Source organism: Trachypithecus francoisi, unplaced genomic scaffold (genome assembly GCF_009764315.1).
Source record: "Trachypithecus francoisi isolate TF-2019V2 unplaced genomic scaffold, Tfra_2.0 Lachesis_group0, whole genome shotgun sequence".
Classification (NCBI taxonomy): domain Eukaryota; kingdom Metazoa; phylum Chordata; class Mammalia; order Primates; family Cercopithecidae; genus Trachypithecus; species Trachypithecus francoisi.
In genome coordinates this window covers 141096361-141111345 of record NW_022681453.1, presented here as the reverse complement: position 1 = coordinate 141111345, position 14985 = coordinate 141096361, and the positions used below count along the sequence as shown (strand labels likewise).

Here is a 14985-nt window from a genome sequence, read left to right as displayed (position 1 = left end):
GTAAATAATTCTAAATGACTATGTTTTAAACCTAAGGGGGAAGACCTACCTCAGACAAAACTCAAGTAACCTGCGGTCAAGGTCTTTGGCAAGTCATATTACCTTCTAACTTCTTTCCACATCTATCAAATGAGGGTATTATACTCCTAGAAGTGAACAGGAACTTAGTGGCTACCGAATCCATTATTTTAAGGTCTCTAGCTTTGCAGACATTTTGTAGAATACTGTCAGGTGTCCTACAATTTCAAGGTGGCATTCTTTTGTTAACTTTGAGTTGAAGTCAGACTCAAAGGCATCATTTTTCCTTTAAAAGTAATCATGAACTTAGGGAAGGATTAATGGTATCTATATTAAACACATAAGTGAAATATTAAGTCATTTCAAAGTTTAGTAGAAAAAAAGTTGACAAAGTATTGTAGGAACTCCTCAGCATGACACACCAGGTAACTTGGGTCCAACTCTAGTAATCTCCCAGAAAAAGCAAATAGTCACAATTTTAAAGATCAAAGCTCTTTTTTACCTTCAATGCTGTGGGACTAAATACTTTAAACACTCCCAAAAATTGCCTAAAAATGAAATGAAATTTGAAATTCACTTATATTTAACTATCAACTGAATAGCTGCATTTCAGATATACCCCTTAATTATTTATGCATATTCATATACAGTAGACAAAACACTGAAGAAACAGGAGTTTCTGCCTTTTAACCAAAGAAATAATCTCAGGTTTTGTATCCATATAGTGGCAGCAAAGAAGAAACCTAACATTCATTCAGATTATTAACAGAGCACATACCCTCAAGTTGGGGGAAATACCATTAGTTTAGAAAAGGGGCTGCTTTGGCTTCAGTACCAAGCCAAACCACTTCAGCATTTTGAACACATACATCTTGTGTATTCCCATAAAAACCATCTGTAAAACTATCAGATAACTCATTCCACAGTAGCTTACTTTCATGTCTGATAAGCAGAGACAAATTCACATTCCTATTTGCATCCCTAGAACCAAAAGGAAGGGAATCAACATGTTTGTTAGATGCATGAATTGAGAATCTAGCACCTCTTTTTATCTCCTGACAAGAATTTTTTTATTTTGGTAAATCACAATGACAACTTTCTCACTTTTGTAGAGAGCAAGTTTACCCACGTACATGGAATAAAAGTTCATTATGTTAAAAATCTGTGTAATAACCAGGTGTGGTAGCTCACGCCTGTAATCCCAGCACTTTGGGAGGCAGAGGCGGGTGGATCACCTGAGGTCAGGAGTTCGAGACTAGCCTGGCCAACATGGCGAAATCCCGTCTTTACTAAAAATACAAAAATTAGCCGGGCATGGTAGCAGGTGCCTGTAATCCCAGCTACTCGGGAGGCTGAGGCAGGAGAACTGCTTGAACCCAGGAGGCAGAGGTTGCAGTGAGCTGAAATTGTACCACTGTACTCTAGCTTGGGTAACAGAGCAAGGCTCCATCTCAAAAAAAAAAAAAAAATTTATGTAAGATGGCTAATTATTCCTTCCTAAGGATATATATAGTTATGGTCACTGACTCCTGAATCATTCAAATGCACAAACAAATTCATTAGTGGTAAAGAGAACGAAAAACAGATATGTACAAACATCTGCACCTACATACAAAAATAACACATGAATGTGAACGGTACTACTTAATCCACTCCTTTAAGTAGAATCAGCAGAACAAAATTGCACAACAAATACCACTGCTTAGAACTATACCCACAGATACCTTGGAATGCCCTGATGGTACAAGTTTGGATAAATTTTAGTGATCATAAGAAGGAAAAAAAAAAGGCTTCCACACAACTATAAATACAGAATCCTAGAATGCTAGAACTAGAAGGAATTCTAAAGATCCCTTCATTTTACAAGAATCCTACCCCTTCATTTTACAAGAAACAAGAAGCTGAGCAAAGTGACTTGTCCAAGATTTTGTGGCAGATCTGGGCCTAGACCAAGTTACCTGGGTCCAGTCTAGTACTTTCACTATACAAGGCTGCATGCTCTGAAACACCTAGAATCTGTTCTGAAAGCATAGTCTCAAGCATAGTCAGGGGGGTGTCCCTGAGACTCTTTGAGGGGATCCAGGAAGTCAAAACTATTTTCATCATAATACTTATAATACTAAGACTTTGTATTTTTCACTCTCATTCTCTAGTAGGTATACCATCTTCCAGAAGTCACATATGTGATTACCCATAAGACTGAAAGCAGAAGCAGCAACCTTATGTCAAGCTAGACATAAAAGAGATTTGTAAACATGTAAACAATGTTACTCTTTTCATTACATATTTTTTGGAAAGTATTTTTTTTTGGTACAAACTTTATTTTAATCTGTAATGGGTTTGTTACCATTATTTTTAAAGAAATTAATAAATTAACATTTTTGATTATTCAATTTTAATTTCTAATTGAATTAGAAATGGTAAATATTGATAATAAGCCCATAAAAAAATCTCCTTGGGGTCCTTACTAATTCAAGAGTATAACAGGGGCCCAAGACCAAAAAGTTTTAGAACTCCTACCTGCCAGCCCCCAGCATTCATTTCTGTACTTTCTAATGACAAGGAAAAGGAAAAAAAGTTATCTTGCTAACAATGAACACACCACAAAATCTTATCTCTAGTTTCAGGGCAATGAGATATATCGGACCTATCTTAGTACACAGTTCATTTAACTTACAAGAAGAAAGCCTTACATTTTAACATCTTCTCTTCAGCTTCTTTAAGGTGTAATGTAGACGTAGGGCACCATGTAGGGAGCCAGCCAGTTAGCCATCCTGACCTACAGCACCAAAAACAAAATACAAATAGGTGAGTTCATGCTCTTCTCAACTACCAATTGTCACATGCACAGAAGAAAGGCAGCACAGGAAATTTACTACCTGTGTGATGGTGAAGCTATGTGTGACAAAAGTGACCTAACATGCACAAAACATGGTGGTAAGTACTGGGATACAGATATTCAACTTCAGCCTGTGTACTTACAAGTAGATCTCAAAGTCTATCTTATTCATGGATAGTCAGATTCCAAATAAACAAAAAGAGGATAAAATGGGCAGAACAAGAAAACACAAAAAATACATTCCTCCCCACTGCAAGACAGCCTCTTATTGGAGAGAAGTGCAAAAAAAGTTAAAGACCAGGAATAGATTCATTTGAATGATAGTTTCACAGTGAATATAAAAGGTACCTCTATAGGGGTTGAGAAAAGAGATGCCTTATTACAATCTGAGATCTATCATTTTTTGGGGAAAAAAAGGCTTCAAATCTCATATGAGTAGTAACATACCCCTAACACAAATGTCAAGGGCTGGACTCTGTACAATCTCCTTGGGGTGAACTGGTTAACTGTTAATAGAAATACAAAAAAGCTTTGGGTTTCAGCAAACAGTAGATGAATAGAATGACCAAAGCATCCATCGGAAGACAGCACAACAAAGAACAAGGATGCAGATCTGAGGCAACTAGTGAAGAAAGGCTTGGGGGGACTGCAGCTGACATACTTTGCTTGTAGCCAACAAAGGAGAGGGTGAGCCTCAACTCCTGGCCTGGCAGCTACAAACCAAAAGCTTATTGTAATAACCTGACATAATGTAGAGCTTCAGCAGTCATTTGACAGTTAGCAAGGGCTGGGTACATGGCTGGTATTATTTAAAATGAGAACTCTCTGATGAAAAAGAAATGAATTAGAAGAGGAAAAGTAAACTACTGCAGAGTCCAGATGAGAGGTAAGGGCCCAATCCAAGGCTTTGGCAACAGGGATAGAGATAAGAAGATGTAGTCACATGTAGTCACAGAATATTTAAAAGGAAAACAGGTTGGATTTGATAATTGGTTGGATATAAAGAAGGTATAATAAGGATTCCCAGGGGTCTCTCTTAGGGTACCACTATAATGACAGACAACACAAGAGTTAGAATAGGTGTGAGTAGGAAAATATGTTAAGTTTTGGAAGTGTTGTGATCAACACCCAGCTTTCTAACCTTTGTACATTCATCCTACAATACTTCCCTTCCCTGTAGAATTTATCTGGATATTATGTATAACAGGTACTCAATAAATAATGTTTGCTGAATGATTAAGTCACTCACAATCCAGGAGATTCTCAGTCCAAATTATCCCCATTTCATAGATGTAAAAACTGAAGTTCAGAAATGTTAAGCACCAAGTCCAAGAGTATACAGCTAGTAAGTAAGTGACACAAGCAGAGATTTGAGTTTGATTCTGAGCCACTCCAAAGTGCTTTTTTCTCAAATGACTACCTTCCTTAAAATGTCTGAAGAGTTGCCCATTACCTACAGGATAAGTCTATATTTTCTTGGACCTGCACAGAAGGTACTTTGCAATCCATCCACAGCCTACCTCCATCCCATCTTTTCTTTTCCTTTATACATTGTACTTTTTCCAGTACCTCATAGCTCCCAAAATTTCACATGATTATGTGTCTCTATGGCTTTGCACAGCTCTTGTAAATTACCCAGTCTCAAGTAGTTCCTTATAGCAGCATGAGAATGGACTAATACACAGGCCACTAAAAATAAAAGAACTCATGATTTTTAGAGGTTAAAAACAATAAACTATCATTAAGGTGAAGCTCTTTTGTTCTTGACCAGCCAGTAGGTCTATATTTAACCATAAAAATATGAACTAGTACCAACATGAAATTACTTACAACTCAATCTCATCCATTGTCTTAAACGAACATCTCTCAAACCATACCACAATAATTTGCCAGAGAGAATCAGAGGTTAACAAAAAAAAAATTACAGTGAAATGAAGTATAATCTACTATTGCTCCAATTGATATCACAGACAAATTGGGGCAAAGAAAAAACAAATGCATTCTTTGCATTAAAAAAGGATGCTTTTTTTAAGAAACAACATTCAAAAAATAATTCAGACACTGAATACCTACTATGTACAAAGCACCAGAATTTAAAAAGTTATATACCAGCCTGTAATGGAAGAATCATGCCTACCTCCATCAACTTACCACTTACTACAAAACCAGCTTTCAAACAATGGGACTGTCTGTCCATGGATTTCCCTCTTAGTGACGAGCTCAACTCAAAGAAGGGGCAAAACATGTTTTCATGTTTGTAAGCTTACATTAAAAAGTAGGGATCTTCAACCATAAGAAGAGGCACCAACTCTTTTCAGGTTTTCAAAGAAGCATCTTCATCAAAACAGGTGATTTTTTTAAAGTGGGTTTTTTTCTAACAGAAAAATATACCTTTAACAAAACATAGCAATATATTCTCACCCTTAATGGAACTGTAAAGACAGCACTCTTCCCCTAAGCCCTGATAATGTTTCTGTCCAGTTTTACTTTAACCAGATGGTTAAATGTTTTACAGAAACTATCCTCTACTTCTTTGAGACACTCTACAGGATTGAGTGTTATACATATAATAGGCTCCAAGGAACACTTCCAATGAGTAAAAAGCAAGGGCCTATCTTTTCCATCCTTTAGTTGATTCCTGTTTGTTCAAAGGTCCCATACCTTACCTTGCAACTTCTATTGCTTCAACCCTCTAAAACTTACCCATCCAACTCTACCTCCTGTCTTTGGGGTAAATTAATCTCACCTTCAAAGAGACCCTTTGCCCCCTTCCCAGTGGTATCCTATGTCATTCAGTGTTGTTCAGCATTCCTAGGTTTAAATATATAGAAGACTGGAACTAAGGACACACGACTGAAGCTTGTCAGATATCCTGCCATTCTTCTGAGGTCACAAAATTCAAGGTAAAAACTAAATTCACACAGACCACCTATAAAACAGTAAACTAGATTCAATGCCTCTTCCTCATAGCTTTGGAAAATAAATAGAAAAGCAAAACCTAACCTCCCTATTTTATTTAAGGAGATAAGCAATAAACACTATCATCCATCACTGAGGCCTAAATTCAACAGTGACCAAAGTGTCAACTATAACACAAAGAAAAGCCATTCACCACAGGAACTATAGCTTTCTAATAGTAAGCATCGATGACATGGGGAAAGCTGACCAATGCAAGCCAAAAAGTTTTCTACACAGCCCCATCAGTTGGGCACTTACCTTATTAGCAAGGAAAGAATACAAGCCCTAAAGCATCTACCTAATCACAGAAACAAAAACAAACAAACAAAAAAAAGGATTCTTGTTTTATAACCATTGTAGTGTAAACTGAGAATCTTTTTAGTGAGCAGACTTTTGAGTAAGTTATAAAAGATCACATCAGAGGTGACAATTCTAAGGAAAGCCAAGTAAGATATGCTTAACATATTTTAATAGAGTATATTTTACCTAAGAATCTGACTTTAAGTATCCTGAGTGAGAGACAGACACCACTTTTTCCATTAACTTTTTACCTAATCTGTTTAAAAAAAATTACATTGTACTTACACCCTATACCATCAACACTTAAGATTCCTGGTAATCTCTGTTTTGTTCTTTAACATATCTGACTATCTATACTATTACCAAACCTGAATTGCACAATCTATAAATATTATGAAACAGTGAAAGAGGTTTCAAAGTATTCTGAAGAAAATATGCAGAAATCTGGCCAGTTTCCACACACTCTTGGCCACTTAAATAACATTTCTAATTAGGTTATAAGTAAAAAGGATTTCATTATATTAAAATTTTGTTTAAAATGGCCTCCATTCCTATTCTAGTACAGTTGAGACAGAAAAATTATGTAAACTTACTATTACTCTTGATAAACTAATCTAAGCACAGTATTCTACCTCATTTAAAGAAACCATGAGGCTTTGATTTTTATTATAAATATCCAAATTAATTACAGGTATGAATATATATATTTATTTATATTTACACTTACATTTATCTGAGATACTTCCTCAACCAATGACTAAAAACTTCCAAATTGGAAATTGTAACACCTGGGTAAATAAAGACCTTTCTTGGGAATTGACTTTTTAAATTCTATTCTTGGGAAAGAGAAAAAGAAAAGAAAAAAGAGGACTTTGGGAGGTTAAGGTGGGAGGATTGCTTGAGCTCAGTCAGGTGGTCAAGACCAGCCGCCTGGCACATGCTTGTAGTCCCAGCAATCTGGAGGGGGAATACGGGGGCTGGAGGGCAAGTTGCTGAGATGCTAGGATTGCTTGAGCCCAGGAGGCTGAGGCTGCAGTGAGCCATGATTGTGTCACTGCACTCCAGCCTGGGAGACAGAGCAAGAACTTGTCTCCAAAAAAAAAAGAATATGGTCTCATACAGCTACAATTTAAGTGGCTAACATGCCATTTTATTTTGGATAAATGATACTTAAGTGATTCAAATTATCAACGACAACCCATGCCCTCTAATATATGTTAACACATTAATACTCTTTTAACTGCTCCCCCACCCATTTCTAACCTGTAACTTTTAAAGACTCAGAGTGGTAGTGTAAGTGTTTTAGACAAGTCATGTGCTGGTAACACTTATCTCCCCATTGTTTGCTACCTTCCTTCACACAGTAAACAAACTATTTTAGAGTCACTTATATGACCTCATTATCAAACACACTTGAAGAAGCCTCATGTGTAGTCTACTTAACAAGTGAGTTACATTTCTTTGCATCAGTTCTAAAATAAGTTCATTCACTAGACAATAAAGAGAATAAAACTAAAAATCCTAGGTCTCAAACTGAACAATCAGTTTTAATGAATCATCTCACTACATGATTTTTTTTTAATAACTCACAATCAGGAGTGGGAATTACAGAACCATGAGATTAGACTAATAACCTAACAATTAGTCAAGGCAATGTTTAAGCCAATATAATGTTTCAAGAGGAAGAACTGAGCTTTTTATATCGTTTAGGAGCAGGAAGGTAAAAATAAGATCATGGTCTGGACATGTTAAATTTGAGGAATCAGGCACAAACATCTGACAATTAGAAACATTACCAGAGTACAGAAGAGGATTCTAGGAAGAAAATGAGATCTGAGTCATCTCCACAGACGAGATAGCTCAAGGAGTTTAAGTAAACAAGACAAAAAATAAAAACAACGGTGATGACAGAATCCTGGAAAATGACTACATTTAGAGAACGAAAAAAAAAAGGGAGAAACTAATAAAAGTATTGTTGCTCTCAGGTAAGATAAAAGGCAAAATGTCATTAAGAGCTAGAATGTCTAATAAGAGTTTCAAATAGTAGTAGCTATCATTACAGTAACAAACACCAAAGAGGACCCAAGAAGTACTGAAAAAACTAGGCCACTGGGATGTGGCAGTGAAAAGTTTTGTGATTTTTAAGATGTCAGGTGGCAAAGGTTTGGGAAGGAGAGAAGGCAGCAGAGAGAAAGGCACATATCTTGCCAGTTTTTAAAAAGATTAGATAGAGAAATCCACTCTTCTATATCCAAGGCAAAGACCTACATTCACAGTCTAATGAAAACCCAGTGAGGAGCTAGCAAACAGACTGAAGCAGGAGGGGAGAGAAAAATCCCTTATTTATACTTTATTTATAGCATTTGATGATTTCCGTGGTGTAAATACTCCCACTATGGCCAATTTCAAGCTGCCAACGGTTGGCAAAATTCCTAAATTTAGCAATGGCTTGCTGGTACAAATCAACTCCAGCACACAACTGCAAATCACCTCTTTTATGGTCTACCCTGCAACTGGGCAATTCTGTGACAGCTTTCCTCTCAACTCAATTGTCACTTAATCATTCTCTAGGATAACTTAAAGCAATTCACAGAAGTCTACTCTACTCTCATTACTTTTAGCTTTCTCAACTGTACTGCAGCTGAAAGGGGTTGGATGTTGAAAGCAAAATGGATCCCAGTATGCCTGTCTTCACTAAGTGCCACAAAGTAAAGGACAAGAATCATATTCAAAAAGCCATCAGATGACCATTTTATAACTTTCCTTTGTTAATGCCATCTCCCTATCTAAACCTCAAATGTTTTAAGGTTAGGGAACTGTATTCAAAACAAGAGTCAGACATCCCACGAGTCCCAATTCCAGTGACAGGCAGCAGAGATACAGGGTAAGCATCTTAGATTAAATCCAGACACCTCAAAGGGTTCCACTCCAGCCCTGCTACTTGCTGGCAGACTGTCAGTAGCCCTTCCAGTGGTAGTTTCAACTGCAAAATGGGAACAATAATATCCAGCACACAGGGTCAACCTTGGACTTCACAGGATCACTTCTAGGGACAGTCCCTAGACACCGCTAAAGCATATTGCCAAGAATACCAGGGAAGCCCACTTCTGTCTAGAAACTATGGCTGATCAGCTGCTAAGGATTTTTTAATCATCTACCTCCAATGACCTCCAACCATCACTGCAAGCCATAAAACCCTTTCACGATTGTGTCCTGGACTCCCAGGCCCCACTACATCAAAACCAAAGAGTCCACCTGAAAGTAGTGTCAAGAATCAAAAATGTTGTAACAAACCAGATGAGAACACAACCTACCAATCAGGTTCCTACTTGCGTCCACATAACATTCAACATTTCACCTCAATGCAACGAGGAAGTTCATCAATAAACCTCAACAAATAAACAAATCTCAAGAGAATAACTTCGTTTCTAATATTTCACAATTTTTCCCCATGACATCTTTCCAAATATCCCCGTCTTCATGGTACTCCATATTCTATCATTTAGGTTATGCTTCCTAGGCAAATTTCTTCAGAGGTCTGAAGTAGAACCGATGTCAAAAAATTAAATATATATGGGGGAAGTTTACTTTCCAATATAAATGACAGGTCTTGAGAAACAAGGCAATAATCTTCCTAATAATTATTCCACTCATTAACTACTATTCTTCTACTAACAAATGCAAGAAGTCATTTAGATGTAGAAAAGAATAAACTCACTACACCTGTATGTCAAAAAGTTTCAGATTAGACATCTGCCCTCCAACTTCCAGTTTCCTATACATTATGTGTGTTCTTCTAAGGCACATGCAGCACACACTTCGCCAGTAAAGTCAGAATAACCTCAGAAGCGCAAACAAATAAGGGACAGTGGAGCTTGCAAGCCAAAGACCTTTATTCGAAAGATGAATTATCACATTTGAACGTGGTATCTCTATCTTAAGGGCTAACTTTCTTTCTATGAAGTATCTGAAACCCACAGCCATACACCCACTTCCCTAACTTCTTCTCCCCCCCCTCCTTCTCGGCACCCCCGCCCTCCCGCCGCTTCCCGGGCGAATTCGGGCCTCTAATATCCCCCCCAAGGAAGCGCCGCCTCTTCCCATGGCTACGGGAAGGATCGCCCAGCGGCCGAGGCTGGACAGAGCACAGGTAGTACCTGTAGACGGAAGCCGCGCTGGGAGGCTGACAGAGAGACCCGGTCATTTCCCGCGCCTCGCAGTCAGGTGCAGGGTCTGCCGGGAACCGCCCGCCGGCCTCACTGGGGCAGGCCGGGTTCCTTGGCAGAGCCCGAGCCACTGCGGCCGCCGCGGCCAGCTCCGTCGCCGGCCCGCGGGGCGGCTTACACAACAACGGGGCGGACCCTCCGCTCGGGGTCAAGGCGGCCTCCCAGCGCGGCCGGAGTCAGGCTCAGACACCTCGCGGCCCCAGCGCTGAGGGGAGCCTATCCCGAGCAGAGCGGCGCCGGGACGCCTCGGGGCGCCGCGCGGAGTCATGCTGGGGAGGGTCGAGGAAGCGGCCGGTCATCGCCAGGCGGGCGGCGAGTCCTTGGTGCTGCCCGCTGGGCCCTAACCCGGCCCCCGCGGAGAGTGCGCGCCGGAGACACATAGAAGCCCCCTGCCCTCTGCTGGCTGCGCTTACCTCTCTCCGGTGTCTGCGGAGTCCACCTCCTCCTCCTCCTCCGCCGCCATAGCCGCCGCCGCGCAAGCGCCGGAACTTACCTCGGAGCCGGCTGACAGGCCGACTGGGCGGCCCTAGGTCGGCGCTGCACTTAAGGCCGCGCGGGCCGCCCGCGCATGCGTCTTCCGCGCCCTAGCACGGCCCGGCGGCGCGCCGGCGTTTGCGCGTGCCCGGCCTTGCCTCCGCCATCCCCAGTCAGCGCGCACGCGTTCTCCCGCCCGACGCCCCCGGGTGTGAGTGCTGGGCGGTAGTCAGCCCAGAAGAACTGGTGAGACTCACCCGACTGAATTAGGTGATAGCTAATTTGAATAATGACTGTATTCATGCATCATCCCGTCAGTGTTGGCTGTCAGGTGGCACCTTGGGGACGGAGGTGCTTCGGGTCCTGGAAGAGCATAGCTAGTGTCCGATAGATGGTGCAGTGGCGAATGAAATGCCGTAATCGAGGTGCTGTGTGGCCTCCGGGGCCTCCCACCAGCCCTTCCCTGCGAGTTGAGGGGCCGGGGGGAGAGGGCGACTCTCAGGAGCCTTCAGGCAGTTGAGCACTGTTCTAGGTATTGGTGTTACTGTAGTGGCCCAAACCAGCAATTTCCCTCCCACCCAACTCTCTAGATACCTGAGAGGGTGAAAAGAGTAGGTGTTGGCCGGGCGCGGTGGCTCACGCCTATAATTCCAGCACTTTGGGCGGCCCAGGCGAGCGGATGACCTGAGGTCGGGAGTTCGAGACCAGCCTGACCAACATGGAGAAACCCTGTCTCTACTAAAAATATAACATTAGCCGAGCGTGGTGGCACATGCCTGTAATCCCAGCTACTCGGGAGCCTGAGGCAGGAGAATCGCTTGAACCCGGGAGGCGGAGGTTGCGGTGAGCCGAGATCAGGCCACTACACTCCAGCCTGGGCAACAAGAAGGAAACTCCGTCTCAAAAAAAAAAAAAATCGATGTTTAGGTACTTAGAGTTATTGAGGGGAAATGACTAACCTAAATAGCAGTATTTCTTGACCTGTTTTCAAGCCTTTTAACCATCAGGTGCAACCTGCTTTTGTAATTCTACCACCCACTACTGCTCATTCATTTGTGTTTCATGTGTATCTACTATGGGCTCACTTGGTTCTAGGTGCTTGAAAACAATCGGTTGAAATATGGCTCCTGTTTTGATAGATCCTATGCTAATACATTAACCTTTATTTTAGACTCAGTTCATTGCTCTCCTTCCCTGACTTTCCTCCCTCTTTTTGTCTCCTCTGAGCCCCGCTGTAAATGTGTCTTTATCGACCATCTAGCTCTCAGATTCTCGGCCTTGTGTAATTGTTACAGCTTTTTAATAAACATTATTGAATATCTTTCCAACTACACGAGAAAGTCCTCTAGGATAGGAATGGTGTCTTCTGTAATTTAGAGGGGGGAAAGCCACTTATAATCTCTTAGGCATAGTAATAACTAATAAATTTTTTATTGTGTTTGATCTAATTCATAAAATATTTTAGGGAAGACCAGAACATATAAAAAACATTTTTACAGGAATTTCTGGTTGTTTTATGAAAGGGCCATATATGCAAAGTGACCTCCAAATGCAGAAGGAGCTGAGAAACTAAAGAATGAAGCAGACAAATCCAGCTTGTCAGTAAAAGGTGGTTTATTAAGGAACTTATGGACAGAAGCATGGTCTTGGACAGCAGCAAGACAGGTAAATCTCTGTGCTGTTACCCTCCCAGACCAAGGTTGTTTTGACCTAAGGGCAGGTAGGTAAGAATGTGCTCTGATATAATTTGGATGTTGTCCTCTCTAAATCTCATGTTGAATTGTGACTTCCACAACTCCAGTCCAGGCTGGAGTTAGAGATGGGGTTTGATGGGTGGTGATTAGATCCTGGGGGTGAATTTTCATGAACGGTTTGGCACTATCCCCTTAATGTTGTCCTTGCAATGGTAAGTTCCTGTGAGATCTGGTCGTTTAAAAGTATATGGCCCCTACTCCTCACTCTCTTGCTCCTGCTCTAGCCATGTAAGATACCTGCTCCCGCTTTGCCCTCTGCCATGAGTAAATGTTCCCTGTGGCCTTCCCAGAAGCCAAGCAGATACCAGCACCTGTACAGCCTGCAGAACCATGAGCCAATTAAACTTCTTTTCTTTATAAATTACCCAGTCCCAGATATTTCTTGTTTTTGTTGTTGTTGTTGTTGTTTGTTTGTTTGTGTTTTTGTTTTTTTTTCTAAGACGGAGTTTTGTTCTGTTGCCCAGGCTGGAGTGCAGTGGTGTGATCTTGGCTCACTGCAACCTCCACCTCCCGGGTTCAAGCAATTCTCCTGCCTCAGCCTCCTGAGTCACTGGGATTACAGGCACCTGCTGCCACGCCGGGCTAATTTTTTGTATTTTTAGTAGAGACAGCGTTTTACCATGTTGGCCAGGCTGGTCTTGAACTCGTGACCTCAAATGATCCTCCCTCCTCTGCCTCCCAAAGTGGTGGGATTACAGGTGTGAGCCACTGTACCCAACCGTATTTCTTTTTAACAATGTAAGAACAGCTGTCACATGCTCTTATAAAAGGAAAATAGATAAAGTAGAAAACTTGGAGGCCTTCCCAAAACTAGGGTTACTCAGAAATCAACATTGTGGATTAGCATCCAAGATGGAGTTACTTTAGCCTCCACAAGAATGTTGTCAGACATTTGTAGTATATCTGCAGAAAGTGATCCCCTACAATCGCACCTCTCAGAGTGTTTGTTGAAGACCCTACTGCCTGGAACACAGTCTAAGCCCAGTGGTACTGAGTCCAGTAAGAAAACCCTAGGATTTTGCAGCAACTCCTGCAACACTTTGGTCTTTATGGACCTGGAGCCTGCTGCACAGTCACGAAAAAAGAAAAGAAAGAAAAAAAGAGAGAAAGAGATAATTGATCCAATGCTAGAGTTTATGCAGAAACTGACAAGCAGTGCATAGGACTATATATAGGACTTCATGATCTTCCTCAACTCTGGGAGTAGCTCTGGCCCAGGCTTCACCTTGCTACTGATGAAGAGTCATCTTCGACAATGGCAAGAAATCCAAGCTAGAATTGACCATCCACCTATCCCCTGGGTGTTGCCAGCAATGATGGAACCCTGCAACTCTATCCTGACCACTATGCCACCCTGGAGCCCTTGGACTGTGTCTTCTTGGGGGATAATGGACCAATACATGTCATTGCAACCTATACCCAAGGGCCTCACATACTTGAACCACAGCTTGGACCAGAATTCCTCCATTACTACCTCCCTGAACTTTGGTGGTGCCCTGAAAGCAGACCTCAGAGTTTTAAGGCCAGCTTGGTCCCTTACCTCCAAATTAACTCCTTTTTGTGACCTACTAACCAGTTACCTGGTTGAGCAGTGCTTACTTTTGGAGATTGCCAGTACCTGCTTTGTACTGTCCAGTCAGATGGCCAGATATGACACTGAACAAAGCAAGTACAGAGTTTGCTCTGCATGTTCTGCCCCAGGGTTGTAGCCTAAAGACTGAATGCTGCCATTGTCCCACCAAGACCAAGTGTGCCATACTCTTGGTTGATGACTGGTGCCCCACTGGGTTCAAGGTTGGCTTTAATTTCCAGCCCTCCAACAGCAGTTCCCCAGGGAAAGTGCTGAGCAATACCACAGCCATCACAGGGGCCTGGGCCTTTATCACAAGCCTGTCAAGCAAGCACTTACAAACCAGAATGAGGGTGAGGGCATGGAGAAGGGGATGTTTTATGAGGGCTTCAATGGCCTGGCTGCTTCGTAAATATTTTTTGGTTTTGGTAGAGACAGGTCTCACTGTGTTGCCCAGGCCAGTCTCAAACTCCTGGCCTCCCAGAGTGCTGGGATTTTACAGGCATAAGCCACCATGTCCAGCCTGTAAATATTTATAAAGAAATGCTGTAATAAAACATATTGAGAAAGCAAATGTGGCAGGGAGATAAGAAGGACACAGGATGATAAGGGAAAGTAGTAGCTTGGGTCAAGGGAAGGGCCTGAAAATCAGCTGTAGTGACTTTTCAAAAAAAAAATCACATGACTTTAGGGCTTCTTGGACTCTAATCTGCATGCAGACTTCCTGTGGATCATGTTAAATTGTAGATTCTGACTCTGTTGGTCTGTGGTAGAGCCTGAGATCTCTATTTCTAACTAGCTCCTAGTTACGCCTGTGTTCCTACTGCCAATCAGCAGACTACCCTT

At 41.6% G+C, this 14985-nt stretch overlaps 1 protein-coding gene across 3 annotated transcripts in view; it reads right to left on the bottom strand.

Moving 5' to 3' along the window:
* Window positions 1–10979, bottom strand: part of ABHD5 (abhydrolase domain containing 5, lysophosphatidic acid acyltransferase) — a 30187-nt gene extending 19208 nt beyond the window's left edge. Inside the window, exons 1-2 of one of the 3 annotated variants that reach the window (XM_033212255.1) lie at window positions 10755–10979; window positions 2712–2797 (exon numbers count right to left, since the gene is read on the bottom strand). In XM_033212255.1, the coding sequence (XP_033068146.1) occupies window positions 2712–2797; window positions 10755–10804 (136 nt within the window). In that variant the 5' untranslated portion in view covers window positions 10805–10979. Of the gene's footprint in view, window positions 1–2711; window positions 2798–10272; window positions 10625–10754 lie in introns of those variants that run through there. The other 2 variants (XM_033212253.1, XM_033212254.1) reach the window with 2 other exon arrangements.
* Between the last annotated feature and the right edge of the window lie 4006 nt (window positions 10980–14985).